The sequence below is a fragment of the Tachypleus tridentatus genome, chromosome 4 (assembly GCF_004210375.1).
Source record: "Tachypleus tridentatus isolate NWPU-2018 chromosome 4, ASM421037v1, whole genome shotgun sequence".
Lineage (NCBI taxonomy): Eukaryota > Metazoa > Arthropoda > Merostomata > Xiphosura > Limulidae > Tachypleus > Tachypleus tridentatus.
In genome coordinates, this window is record NC_134828.1 from 88,000,141 (window position 1) to 88,014,169 (window position 14,029).

The 14,029-nt window shown below is 35.9% G+C and overlaps 1 protein-coding gene across 2 annotated transcripts in view; it reads left to right on the plus strand.

Annotated features, from left to right (window-relative positions):
- The window catches only part of LOC143249644 (cell adhesion molecule Dscam1-like), an 85,315-nt gene that overhangs the window by 44,277 nt on the left and 27,009 nt on the right, over nt 1–14,029 (plus strand). For both annotated transcript variants that reach the window (XM_076499886.1, XM_076499887.1), the window contains exons 5-12: nt 3,334–3,624; nt 4,660–4,929; nt 5,375–5,782; nt 7,948–8,109; nt 9,090–9,377; nt 10,312–10,431; nt 12,056–12,229; nt 13,170–13,317. In XM_076499886.1, the coding sequence (XP_076356001.1) occupies nt 3,334–3,624; nt 4,660–4,929; nt 5,375–5,782; nt 7,948–8,109; nt 9,090–9,377; nt 10,312–10,431; nt 12,056–12,229; nt 13,170–13,317 (1,861 nt within the window). The remainder of the gene's footprint in view (nt 1–3,333; nt 3,625–4,659; nt 4,930–5,374; nt 5,783–7,947; nt 8,110–9,089; nt 9,378–10,311; nt 10,432–12,055; nt 12,230–13,169; nt 13,318–14,029) is intronic.

The following is a 14,029-nucleotide window of genomic DNA, read 5'->3' on the forward strand; positions in this document are numbered from 1 at the left end:
ATTTTGGTTATTCACGCCCTCTTTTAATAAATATGTTTTCTGCGTGGTTCTTTCCCTCTTTATTTTAAATGAGTCATGTCTATACCATGACTTAATATCTGCTTATCCTGCTTTTCATGGACTACAAGGACCATTTTACTTGTTCGGTAAAATAGTAACAAAAGCTGTTTGTTATTAAGCACAAAGCTAAACAAACGACTATCTATGCTCTCTTCACTACGAGAATCGAAACCCGGTTTCTAGTTGTATAAGTCCGCGGACATGCCGCTATGTTACTGAGGGACGTAATAAAAGCTGTGATGACTTCCTAACTTTTTTTGTTATTCTGATTGGCTAAAAACTGAAATATTCATTTAATACTTGACATAGAATAGAAGACGTCGTATAAAATGTTTTGTATGGAGAGATTTTTCACTTACACCAGCACAGAAGTGAAATTTAGATACTTGCCTTTATGTTGTGCACTATTCAGTGTTAATGTGCATCAAGTATTAATAGTAGTCAGTGTTTAATATATGTCAAGTATTAATTATCATTATTACTGTATACGCTTAACACAAATTCTAACAAGGATATATTATAACTGCATATATAATAACATTTATAATTATTAACAGCTGAGCATATGGGACTGAAAAATACCGGAGTGCCCCACTCCTGCTTTACTACACCCCCTAGTGTTAATGCAGTGTACTCAACAGATTATTTCATTCAAGAACCCTGCTCACTGAGAATTGCCCAGAGCTTCGTCGATTCTTGACAGCATCCATGTTTTGGAAGTGTGTTTTTTTTGGGTTTAGGGGTATACCATTTTCACTGGAGATGAGAGCACATGGCGCTTGGTGACAGTGGATCTTTCAATGGGACATCAGAAAAGTAATCTTTCAATGTTTTCGAGAGGGTTTGGCAGGTAATCATGGTATTGCCTACCGCTTGGAGACTTGATTCTATTGGAGATGAGGAAGCGGTGGGTGTTTCTTCCATTACTGGTGGGGCCAGGAGCGGCTTGGATTTGACTGGATCTTTTGACAGTTGATCGGAACTGCTTGATCCCAGAATACTTCAGTGCTATCATGATGATTGACATGGCTAGATCTCTTACATCAGATGTGTCAGTTAGCAATGAATGGCGTCAGCCACGTCAACTGTCAGACCAATCTCTCAAAGTCTTTGGTTCAGCTGCGAAGTCCACTTCCTCGAAGAAAAAGAAAATCTTGTTCATCATAGGTACTTCCTTTTGTTGTGCAGTTTTGGAAGATTATCATTAGTGAAGTACATAAAAAAGAAAAATACCACTGGCTAGTTGAAGAACAAGATAATTAAAAACTTGAAGAATCCTAAGTCAAGTAAAAGTCAGGTCCAGTTTCACTACCTTAACAATTTAGTGTCCTTTTTCTTATCTGTCAGTGAAATTTCTCCTGTTAATGGATTTAATCCATCAATAACTTCTCCAGGCTCTTTCAGCTACTTTCAGATGACTTTGACTAGAGATGTAGTTTCTTTACTTGGGCTGGTGAAGGCCTGAATGCCATGTAAAGGTCACACCATTGGGCCTCAGGTTCTCCAGACACTACGTCATTTTAATAACCCTGAGTCATTCATGCTTCTCTTGCAATTAACTCAGTCTTCAGGAAGAGAACTCAGTTAACTCTTCTGGGTACAATATATTCTAGTAGTTGTTTTTCCTGAGTTTGTGGCAGGAACAAAAACGTCAGGCATCTTTTTAGCATCAACAAACGTTCAGTGTCTAAGAGAGGACTTCATCTAGACTAAACAACTCTCTATAACAACTACCATCCTCCAGTGACTGACATTTCCTCTTTGTTAAAAACTCATGGAAAATGACATTTACTTAAAAATGAAGCCCTTTCAAAACTCTATATTAACACATCGACAGAAAATATAAGATTTCTCAATAATATCCTGTGGCCAAAACACCAGCATTTTCCTTTCAACCCACTCTTGGTGTTTTCAGTTAAAACCAATTTCCCGAAAGAGTAAAGGAGATAAGTTTGCTATATAACTAGATGTACACGACAAGCTATATTACAAAGTAATTTTGAATTTTTCTGAATTGACTGAGTTTGTGTAAAGAATTAAATAGACTGGACATGATGTGTAATTCACAATGAAAAATGTTTATTCTCACAATATCAAGTAACAACGTGTGTAGTTTGTAATTTTTAGAACGTTGGACAGTCTCTACCAGAAGTGTGGATGGATTAGTCCGGTGATATTCTTTCACGACTTATGTTTGAGGTAACTGACTAACTGAGGATGATGTTCCAGGCTAATTAAATCTCTCGTTTCATAGTTGAAATGGTGATGTCACAGCTAACCAAAATGGCTAGCGCTACAATATGATTTGCTCCCATTCAAAAATAAGGAAGGTCGTAACATCGGAACAGAACTTGACCTACGCTTGGAGGATATTGGTATATACCTTCATGAGCAAACAGTTTTACACGGAGGGTGCTCCGTGGACAGATCCAGCGTAATTTTAAAAGGGATGAATAAGAACAAAGACAACTTAATGACTTTCTTGAAGGCGTGTTTGTGAAAACAACACATGCATATGCATAATTTTTTTTTTTAATCTGCACTTAATAAAATTATTATAAAGTTTCCTTGGCACGAAACTCATTAAGATAATTGATGTCCTCTTTAGTGGAAGAGAAGTATAGATGGTTGGAATCCATACGGGTTGATATTGAATTCCTTATAGTGTTGCAGGAACAAAAAATAATACGAGTCTTATAAAGTAATGGAAGTTAAAGAAGGATAATTTATATGATGACGTGGTAACGGGGATACGAATCAGCGACCTTTTAGCCAATGATGGCCAATCCCACTATGTCTAGTAAAATAATAAACCAAGTGATGGTGACTAGCTACCTTCCTTTTAGTCTTGCACTGCTAAATTAAGGACGGCTATCAGAAGAGGATATGGGCGTCATCAAGTAAATCTGCCGTAGAGTCACAAATAATGCATAAGCATCTAAGATGCCCCCCCCCCAACGGTCGTAAGTGACTTGAGACTGAAAGAAAAACGCTTAAATGACAGAAATACCCAATAATAAATAACTTTATAACATGCTATTGCGTAGCTTAAACATTATCCCTGATAAATGTTATGTAACACTATTATTAAACAAAAAATGTGATATTTTGTATCTTTTTTGTTTGGAATTTTCTGAGAGATAAAGAAATTACTTACAATAGAAATGTACTAATAATTGAACACAATTGTTAAATCGTAGATTTTATGCAAAAAAATGTTATTTTTATAAATCTTTATACGCACTTCCTGTGTAATTTTGGATTCCATTTCAGAGCCATACAGCCACTTTCGACCAAAATTTGTTCACTTGAGAAAGGTTATTATTACCAGTGAGGGCGACACTGTCTATTTTCCCTGCTTAGCCAAGGGCTATCCAAACCCACGTTACTCCTGGTATCAGCTGATAAATGGCAGGATGACAACTATATTACGACAACCAATAGAGCAGATAGACTGCACTCTGGTACTACATTATGCTAATGTCAAAGACTCCGGAACGTATGTTTGTATTGCAAGTAACGAGGCCGGTGAAGAGCGATTTGAGGCGAAGTTGACAGTAATAGGTATATGAAAATGTATTAACATTTTGATACTCAAAACAGAAAATCATCAAATTAACAGCTGTGCCAAAAAAATATCCTAATCTCGAATTTGTTATATATGTTATATAATTATATAATTTGTTATATGCGTTATTTAATTATATAATTTATTATATACGTTATATAATTAATTCTTCATTCTGGATATTTCGATTTAAGAACGGAAGATGGCCAACACATTACACGAAAAGGTAAAAAGTAAATGCTGTATTATTCCATTATTAAAAATTCGATAGTTTTGTTTTAATCTGGTGAATATATTATCTTGATAATGGTATTAATTGATTCAATAATCTTATTTTAACCTATTGAATAAACTGTTATTCCAAGGCCGAAGGCAGAAATCTATAAAGGTGGGAGGTGCCATTTGTTTAAGAAAAAGGAAAATGAGTAGTGACGCCATATTAGTAGATCCGGGGGCAAGCTTCTCCTGAAGCATCGTGTGATTTTTACTGAAAATTGTACATTTTTAATTTATTTCAGGATGCTTTTAATGTTTTTTAAAACAAAAATATAGATGGGAGTAATTAAAGTGGTGCTATGACATCCGCTGTATCCATTTCTTTCCCACCTGCATGGATATGCCTCTGAGTCAGTAGTTTTAATTTGCCTATTCGACTGCCACCTACTCTCTTGATAATAGCATTACCTATCTGAAGCAACTGTTTTGTATTATCTTAACGACTAAACTGCCATTTATTATCTTGATAAAAGCATTAAGTTAAAGATAAAACGCAAATAAAAGCATTATCCGAATCAATAATTTTATTGTAATTTGCTGTTTAAATGTGATACAACACCTTAATAGTGGCATAAACCGAGTAACTACAAAAAAAAGTAAATGATACCTATCGTCGGAAACAAGCGTCATCTGGTTTATGCAGTATTAATTACAATATGTTTTAAATTTCAAAGTGTTCGGAGTTCAATTTCTTATATCATTATATCTTTACGTAGTGTTTACTATGATACAAAATGTTACGTCATAAATTACAGAGCCCTTGAAGGCTGCTGCCATGCCAAAGATTCAGAAAATCAACGTTGGTGTCTCATTCACAATGAATTGTTCCGTGACTGGTTTCCCAATAGAGCTTGTGATGTGGTTCAAAGACCATCGCCCTCTCTTGGCCAACAGAAGAATTTCATTCTCGAGGCAGGACGTTATACACATTAACCCAACCCAACAAGAAGATGGAGGAATGTACCAATGTTTTGTTCAAAATAACTACGAAACTGTTCAAGATACGGCAGAATTGATAGTTGTTTGTAAGTGCTATGTATTATTATAAGTATTTGTAATGCATATTTTCGTAATTTTCAGGTTAAAATGAAATTCGAAATATCAGATGAAGGACCCTTGAATCTATACAAATAAAATATATGTGGGAGTGTATAAGACTTGAACCTGCTATTTAATAAACTTATCTTTAGAAACTCTATTAATAAAAACACCCCTTAGGTAAAAACCTTTTTTCAGGAATTTTAATATGTAATTTACAGATGCTAGAGATAAAAAAGCTAAATAGTGTAAAGAACAAAACCTCAATTATACATATTATATACAATATGTTCATTAGTTTTGTTTCCGTTTCTATACTGTACATCTAATTTATTTATAATATTCATCTGAATATTTTAGTTCAAAACGCTTCTGTTTTTCTGAAGATATTGTTCACATGTGTTAAGAACCACCTTACGTGTCATTTGACAGCGAAACCTCCTACTTTAATTACCACGTTTGACGAACTGACAGTAAAGCCCGGTTCTGCAGTGTCCCTCAAGTGTGCAGCTGTTGGAAACCCTTTACCACAGATTACGTGGACCTCATACGATGGGCCAGTGCCTGATGATAACAGAATCCGTACGGGGGATTATGTTAACAAAGAGGGCGCTGTGATAAGTTTTGTTAATATTTCTCGAATAGAAGTTGTTGACGGTGGGATCTACCGTTGTTCAGCAACTAATACTAACGGTGTGACAAGTCACGTGGCTTCCTTGAATGTATTTGGTCGTCCGATTATTCGTCCGATGAGGAACAGAACAGTTATCGGAGGACGAGACACAGTTATACATTGTCCAGTTAGCGGATATCCAGTTCAGCAAGTGTACTGGGAAAAAGGTAAAGCTAATCTGTTACATCACTATTATATTGAATAATACACTTCTATGTTGGATTTCACATGTGTATTCATTAGAGAATGCAGGGTCGTAACCAGGTTGCAGCATAGGAACTGCCTCGTCGTTTTCCCAAAATATTGTAACATTGAAAACAAACGAAACGCCATCAATAGGAAAGCAACTCCAATCATTCGACAAAAAGGGCCCAATCAATTTTCTAGTTGCTCTTTACATTATATATATATATTACTTAAAGGTTGGCGTGTACATAGTCCCCGTTCAGTAGAAATAGCCCCCGAAACCCCGACAGGCTTCCTACTTAAAAAGGTTGAACGATGCCCACTTTGTACCTTATTTAAAAATTCCAAATAATGGAATTGTCCAATTCACTTATATCAAAATGTTATAGTAACCTATTTTTTCTGCGACAAATTTTCATTTTAAGTAAAGGGAGAGGAAGGCTTTTGAATATTTGTTTTTTTAGTGCTGGATACAAACAAAAATGCGCGAAAAATCTTCTGAAGTGCAAATTACGATAATGCAATGGACTATTTAAATACACGATTACGTGACTTTCAACCTTTTTTATTGACCTGTATATAAATAGATTATACTACTCTACTTACTATTTCATGCTGCTAAGATTTGTATCCTTAATTATTTTTTTAATTTCGCGCAAAGCTACGCGGGGGGCTATCTGCGCTAGCCGTCCCTAATTTAGCAGTGTAAGACTATAGGAAAGGCAGCTAGTCATCACCACCCACCGCCAACTCTTGGGCTACTCTTTTACCAACGAATAGTGGGATTGATCGTCACATTATAACGCCCCCACGACTGAAAGGGCGAGCATGTTTGGTACGACCAGGATTCGAACCCGCGTCTCTGAGATTACGAGTCAAACGCCTTAACCCACCTGGCTATGCCGGGCCCTACCTTAATTAAAACATATGACTGTGTGGTGGCTTTTCTTTGGTTTTAAATTCTTCCTCATTTTTTCCAGAACAATTAAATAACTTACTTAATATGCTCGTTAACATCCGGGATCTGGCGTAGCTCAGTGGTTTGCTTAGTGGGTTGTTAATTCTAAGGTCCAAAACTCATGCAGAGACACCTCTAAACACGTTACGTACTATCAGTTACGAATACTGCTGGTCTTTTACCTTCCTTCTTGTCAGTAGGCTTAACCTGGACCTAAAGTGTCTCTGAAAGTGGCTGTTTAATCCATTGTTCTTATAACGTGTCGTTCAGGCTGTAGATAACAATATCATTATGATACAATGAAAACTGTGTTATAATTTTGATCTGTTGAAACGATACCTTACGATTATTCATATCAATGGTGTGGATCATATTGTTTTCTCTTTATAAACAAAAGCCCGGCATGACCAAGAGTGTTAAGGCGTTTGACTCGTAATCCGAGGGTCGCGGGTTCGAATCCTGGTCGCACTAAACATGCTCGCCCCCCAGTCGTGGGGGCGTTATAATGTGACAGTCAATCCCACTATTCGTTGGTAAAAGAGTAGCCCAAGAGTTGGCGGTGGGTGGTCATGACTGGCTGCCTTTCCTCTAATCTTACACTGCTAAATTAGGGACGGCTAACGCAGATAGCCGTCGTGTAGCTTTGCGCGAAATTCAAAAAAAAACTTTACAAACAAGATGTATTTTCTTATCATTGGACTTACTGCAGTGAAACACGTTAACGTGAGTTGTGAACACTATTAAATAAATACTTTACAGAACTGAGGAAAAAAACAATACAGTGACGGCGTCATCAGGTGATGGCAAAACCATGGCTGAGAAAATGAGGTATTTGTGAAACGTACAATTGCCATGTTTTTTCTCATTTCTATCATTATGAAGTTACACCAAGTACCAATGGTTTCGAGTACCAGTTATATAAATACTTTACAGTTTTCACATATGTCAAGAGAAAACACTTTTCTTTAAAGTTTCTTTTTGTACGGTATGTGTACGGTACGTATTCCTTTAATAACATTTTTACTGTTATAACGTGTAAGCGATTATATGGATGAACTTCAGATGTCATTTGGTCATGGCTATAGTTAAATATCTTCATCATTCATCATAGTACGAATGCTTGTCACAAAGTATAACAACACATTCTATGACCGCTATTTTACGTGTTTATGTTTCTGTTATTTCTAGGAAATAAACGGCTTCCATTAGGACGTCGCCACTTTGTTTTTCCCAACGGAACTCTTGTCATACGCAAAGTAGGAAGATTTGAAGATGAAGGAATTTATCGATGTGTTGCGCAAGACCCTGAAGATCGGCTTGCTCATCGGGATGTCAGTATCAAAGTTTCAGGTACTGAGTCGGGAAGAGTTTGTTTTTTAATTTCGCGCAAAGCTACATGAAGGATATTTACCCTAGCCGTCCCTAATTTAGCGGTGTAAGACTAGGGGAACGCAGCTATCATCATCACCCACCGCCAACTCTTGGGCTACTGTTTTTACAAAGGAATAATAGGAATGACTGTCACATTGAAACGCTTCCGCGGCTGAAAGGGTGAGCATGTTTGGTGTGACGGGGATTCGAACCCTTGACCCTCAGAGTACGAGTCGAGCGCCCTAACCACCGGGCCGAATAGGAAAGGAACTTATGATCTAGTGCTACTTAAAACTCTTTTTTGAGAACTTTCTTAAAGTGATCAAATCACAAATAACAAAAATTTTAAAATGCTCTAAAATGGATATTTTTACTTTAGTTAGAAATTGTCACTTTTTGAAATTGATTGTTGTGTAAGATAGATTGTAAAAATAATTTGTATTAATTATATGATCACAGATAATAATAAAAATATGTTTTAAATTTCGAAAGAACAAAGATATATTATTTTTGTCAAGTTTGGTTTGAATTTCGCGCAAAGCTACACAAGGGCTATCTGCGCTACCCGTCCCTAATTTTGCAGTGTAAGACTAGAGGGAAGGCAGCTAGTCATCACCACCTGCCGCCAACTCTTGGGCTACTCTTTTACCAACAAATAGTGGGATTGACCGTCACATTATAACGCCCCCACAGCTAAAAGGGCGAGCATTTTTGGAGTTATGGGGGTTTTCGAACCTGCAACCCTCAGATTACGAGTCGAGTGCCTTAACTAAGTGGCCGTGTCGGGCCTTTTTCGTCAAGCGCTTTCTTCTTTATAAATTTATGTACTCTCAACGCTTTACATCTCATTTATAAAACAAAACATAAAAGTATTTGAAAGCTAAATATGACAGTCAAACATACGTCATGTTATTTGTACATACTGCTACTCTGTTGTTTTAAATCTTATTTTTATTTAGTGCCACCTGTGATCTCTCCTTTCCTCTTTCCTCCTGAACCACGAGAGGGCATCAGAGCCAGTGTTATGTGCAGCGTCCAAGAAGGTGACCCGCCAATTCATATAACCTGGTGGAAAGACGGGGAACTACTTCAAACTGAAGACGATACTGTCACCATCGATACAAACAATAATTTCATATCAACACTGATTATCAGAACACTTAAATATGAACATAGCGGTTTGTACACGTGTGTAGCCTCGAACGCAGCAGCCTCGGTTAACCTTTCAGCCCCTTTAATAGTAAATTGTAAGTATCCAGTTTTAAAAACAAAGTGTTGTTTTCAGTTTTTAGTTTAATTCTCATCTGTTACCAACTCCAATAAGAATTATTAAAAGTCTGTTTTATTATTTGTAGTTAAGCACAAAGTTGCACAATGGTTTATTTTTACTGAGCCCATCACAGGTAACAAAACATGATTTTTAACTTTATGAACCAACAGACTTACTGCTGAGCCATTGGGGGCGTACTAAGAAGTCATGTGGGTTTATAGCTTATATATTTACGTATAATATTTACAAATATAACATTATAAGGTATTATAAATTCCGATTTCTCTCCTGAGACAGTTTCTTTTGTTCGTATAACTCAAAACAAAAACACACTCCGTAATTGAAGTTAAAACATCAGGTAATAGGCAAGAACATAAGCCACCAGTCGACTTGTGAATGAATGATAAAGATAGATATTTTTATTTAAGCACTGCAGCTTGATAATAGTTTTGGGAAAATAATACATATCTTGTTCCAGATTTTTCCTGTTCACGCACCTCTATAATTCCTCATTACGTCAGAATGCTTCAGTCTACTCAACTTTTCAGCTTAGGTTTATCACTTGGATTTTGATTCGCTTTGTAGTGGTATATTTTTACCTATGGAGTATATTTACTCATCATATAACTCTTAGCTCTTGTTGATAATATTAAAATAATTAGTTTTTATTCGATGATATTTTAAACTTGGTAAATTTTCCTTTTTTCTTACTTCTTAGTAGCATTCGCCATCTATGAATTAAAATACTTTATTACATTTGTTAATAAAGTATTTCGTTTATTTTGTGAGTTTAGAAATATAAAATATTTCTTATATAATTATTTGTTTTTTTTTTGCATTCAAAAGTTTTCTGTATTGTCGTGTTTTTAAAGCATTTATCAAAATCTCTGTTATTTAACCTTTTAACTCAGCTCCATCGAGATGGAAAATTGAACCTCGTGATTCTTCGGTCATCACTGGAAGTGATGCAGTTCTAGACTGTCAAGCTTTTGGAAGACCAGAACCACGTGTTGTATGGAAAAAATCAAACGGTACTTAGAATGAGTCGTTTTAAAATGGTTCCTGAAATCTTTAGATCTTTAACTTTTTAACTCTTTTGCAACTACATTATTTTAATCTTAATTTATTTCTCAAAATATTTTAATTTGTTGTTCTTGTCGCGTTTTGTTGGTTTTTTTTTTGTGTTACTTGCACAGCTTACAGTATCAATGATTTCTTCCTGGAACTTTAGTTTTCTAATAATTATTAGCTGTTCAAATTGAATGTTTCGCAATATTTTACGTTCTTTTAGAAGACAATGCACAGCCTGCCAATAAATAAATTGGAGCCCACACCTTAAAGAATCTCGTTTTATAAAACAAACAAATGGTACAAAATTATTAAGATTTTAAAGGTATGAAATTTTGGCGTATGAGATTACATCCAACTCTTGCCGAATAACTTGAACGGGGGTGTCCTTAAATACTGATTGTTTCGAATACTTTTGTATGGAATAATCAAGGATGGATTGCATGTGCTAGATAGGGTTCAGATCCAGTGATTAGTCTGGAAACGAAAGAGTAGTACTTACCTACAAGCAGTCATTTCGTGATTGCTGGTGAATGACCAGAATTCTCATCTTGCATGAAAGCAATGTTGTATGATATGTTGCTTCTTGTCGAAGACACGTAGAAGGCTTTGCTCGAGAAGTGTAATGTATCAGCAGCCATCAGCTGTGATCGTCTGACCAGATGGCTAACTTGGCACTTCAAACATTAAAAATAACAGTTATGTTTTTTCATGACTTCCAGATGGCTCAAAAAAACCTCATAAGAATAAAAACAAATAAACAAAACAAGGTGCATTCGTTATCTGAGAATTGTATAAATCTAGTTTTAGCGAAAATATTAGTGTCCCACAAGTCAGGAGGGTGTGAGAGCCATCTGTGATGCCCACTGCTATCGACGTACAATATTGTATTTAATAAGAGGTGGCTTCCATCTACCTTTTCTATCATTGTAGCCTATGCTCTGAAACTAATTTCTGATTATACTGGGGCACACTTGAACCTATCTTATATAAGAAATGGTCATTTGACATGAATCATTCTCCACTTTTTTTCCGTACAGCATGAATAGGTCATTCTGCTGAGTTTGGGTATTCGGATCATGTAGGAATTATTGTTTTCCGATGTGAATGAAACTTTATTATTTCATTATTAGTAAGGACAATGATATTACAAGTAACTTAGCAGTTACTCGCTAACTTTTTCCACCCTTCAATTGTCTATCTGTTCAACCTCGTTTGAGATCCGGGATCATTTAATTGAACAGTGGTTGTTTGTATTGTGTGGTCTTTCCTCACCATGCTATATCCACATTTATTCCTACGTGTTACTTGCAAATGACATTATGGAGATAATCGATTTGTATTTTTGAGGGTGTCTCTTTACGTATTGAAAAGTAATGTTTACATACTTTAGGTTACATACAAATTCATTTTCATACGTAAAATATGTACTGTTGTATTATCATAATTTGGTAGATATACCCAGGAATTAATCACCATTTGCTATTAAATAACATTTCCCACAATTAGGAATTTCTTTGTTAGTAGATGCCACGTGAGGCGAATGTTAAAAATATTATTTTGGCAATACATTTCTTTTTATATAAGATGACACTTCCTCAAAGTTCAACACAGTGATCAGTGGAGCACGTGTCCAGGTTTTAGTAAATGGGTCTTTAGTCATCAGGAACGTACAAGAAGACGACAGAGGAAGATTTATGTGTGAGGCCAGTAATAGTGTGGGTTCACCCATCAGTACTGTGGTTCAGCTGGACGTTCATGGTAAGATTCATGTTTAAATAAAACATCGATGTGTAAGATTGGACATACACGATAATATCCGTAATTTAGGTTCACAGGGAGTTAAGATGTGGCAGCTATTTTTGTACCAACATAACACGTTCTTCCATAGAGTTTATACAAATGATACAAAAATGGCAACTATTATTGGCCATTTACGTTTGCAACTCTGGCATAAGTGACAAAGACCAATTATTTAATCTGTTAAAAATAACATGATTAAGTTTAATTATAGCTTGTATGTAGAAAAGGATGAAGAAAAGGTAAACCATTATTGTTTGGTTTTGAATTTCGCAAAAAGCTACACGAGGGCTATCTGCGTTAACTGTCCCTAATTTAGTAGTGTAAGACTAGAGGGAAGGCAGCTAGTCATCATCACCTACCGCCAACTCTTCGGCTACTCTTACCAACTAATAGTGGAATTGACCATCACATTATAACGCCCCCACGGCTGAAAGAGCGAGTATGTTTGGTGTGATAGGGATTCGAACCCGCGAACCTCAGATTACGAGTCGAGTGCCTAAACCACTATACAAAGGATCATACATCGTGGGAACCTTAAAAGAAACCCTTTGTTGTTATCTAACAATAAAAGACTTAGCATAGAGTTTCCAAAACATGATTATAATTACCGTTGAACTTGAATAACACTTTTGAAATAATGAAACAAGTTTAAGTGAAGTTCAGTGGTCAAACTAAGAGTTTGAGACCCATGCCTTGGATCGAAACCAGCAAAATCACATATGAGTATCATTTGGCTGCACTTAACTGCATGTCGGTTAACAACTTGAATCATGTTAATTATTTACATTAGATGAAAACTGACGGTACAACTGAGGATTAGTTAAAGTGTATACTTTTTAAACGTAGAATGGTCTCGTTTAGGCTGTATGTATACAAAGTAAATCCTATTTTATTATAGTTCCCGCCCACTTCGAAACAAAATTTACATCCAAGACAACAGTGGCTCGAAAACCTACAACCCTTGAATGTGAAGCTAACGGAGACAAACCTTTGACGTTTACCTGGTTCAAGGGAAATCGAAGATTTAAAGCTAAGGATGAAGAAAGGTGAGATAACCCTATTTATTGGTCTACGTAGAGAAAATGCGATGCTATACACTCAACAAATAGTTTTAATGGTTTCTGCTGTTGACTGGCTTCATTTGGAGTATTTCATGAAAAGAAAAATGAAAAAAAACACGTTTTATTTCTTGAACTTAAGATTTATAATTCCCAGAAAAGTCTGAGTTCACAAATAAACTACTTATAAGAGAAATTCCACTTATTACTAATTTCGTGTCTTTATTTCTTCATCAAAACACAAGCTCAATACAGTACTGGACTAACGAAGTTTTTGACAAAATAATGCACTGATTACTGATAAACTAACTGACAGGTTTGTTGATTTACTATACGTATATGACCTAATTCTCTTTTTTTATATATACATATTGTTCAGACTGTATCCGAAACCTTGGACGAAGTTCCAGATATCAAAGCTACTTCCATCGCACAACTTTAAACTTTCTTCAGACTGAACAACGATATAAATTTCGAAAAAAAATTATATTAATAACACAGGTTTATTTATTTTTTAATTTCGCGCAAACTACACGAGGGCTATATGCGCTAGCCGTTCCTAATTGAGCAGTGTAAAACTAGAGGGAAGACAATTAATCATCATCACCCACCGCCAACTCTTGGGCTACTCTTTCTCTTTACCAACGAATAGTGGGATTGACCATCACATTATAACGCCCTCATGGCTGAAAGGGCGAGC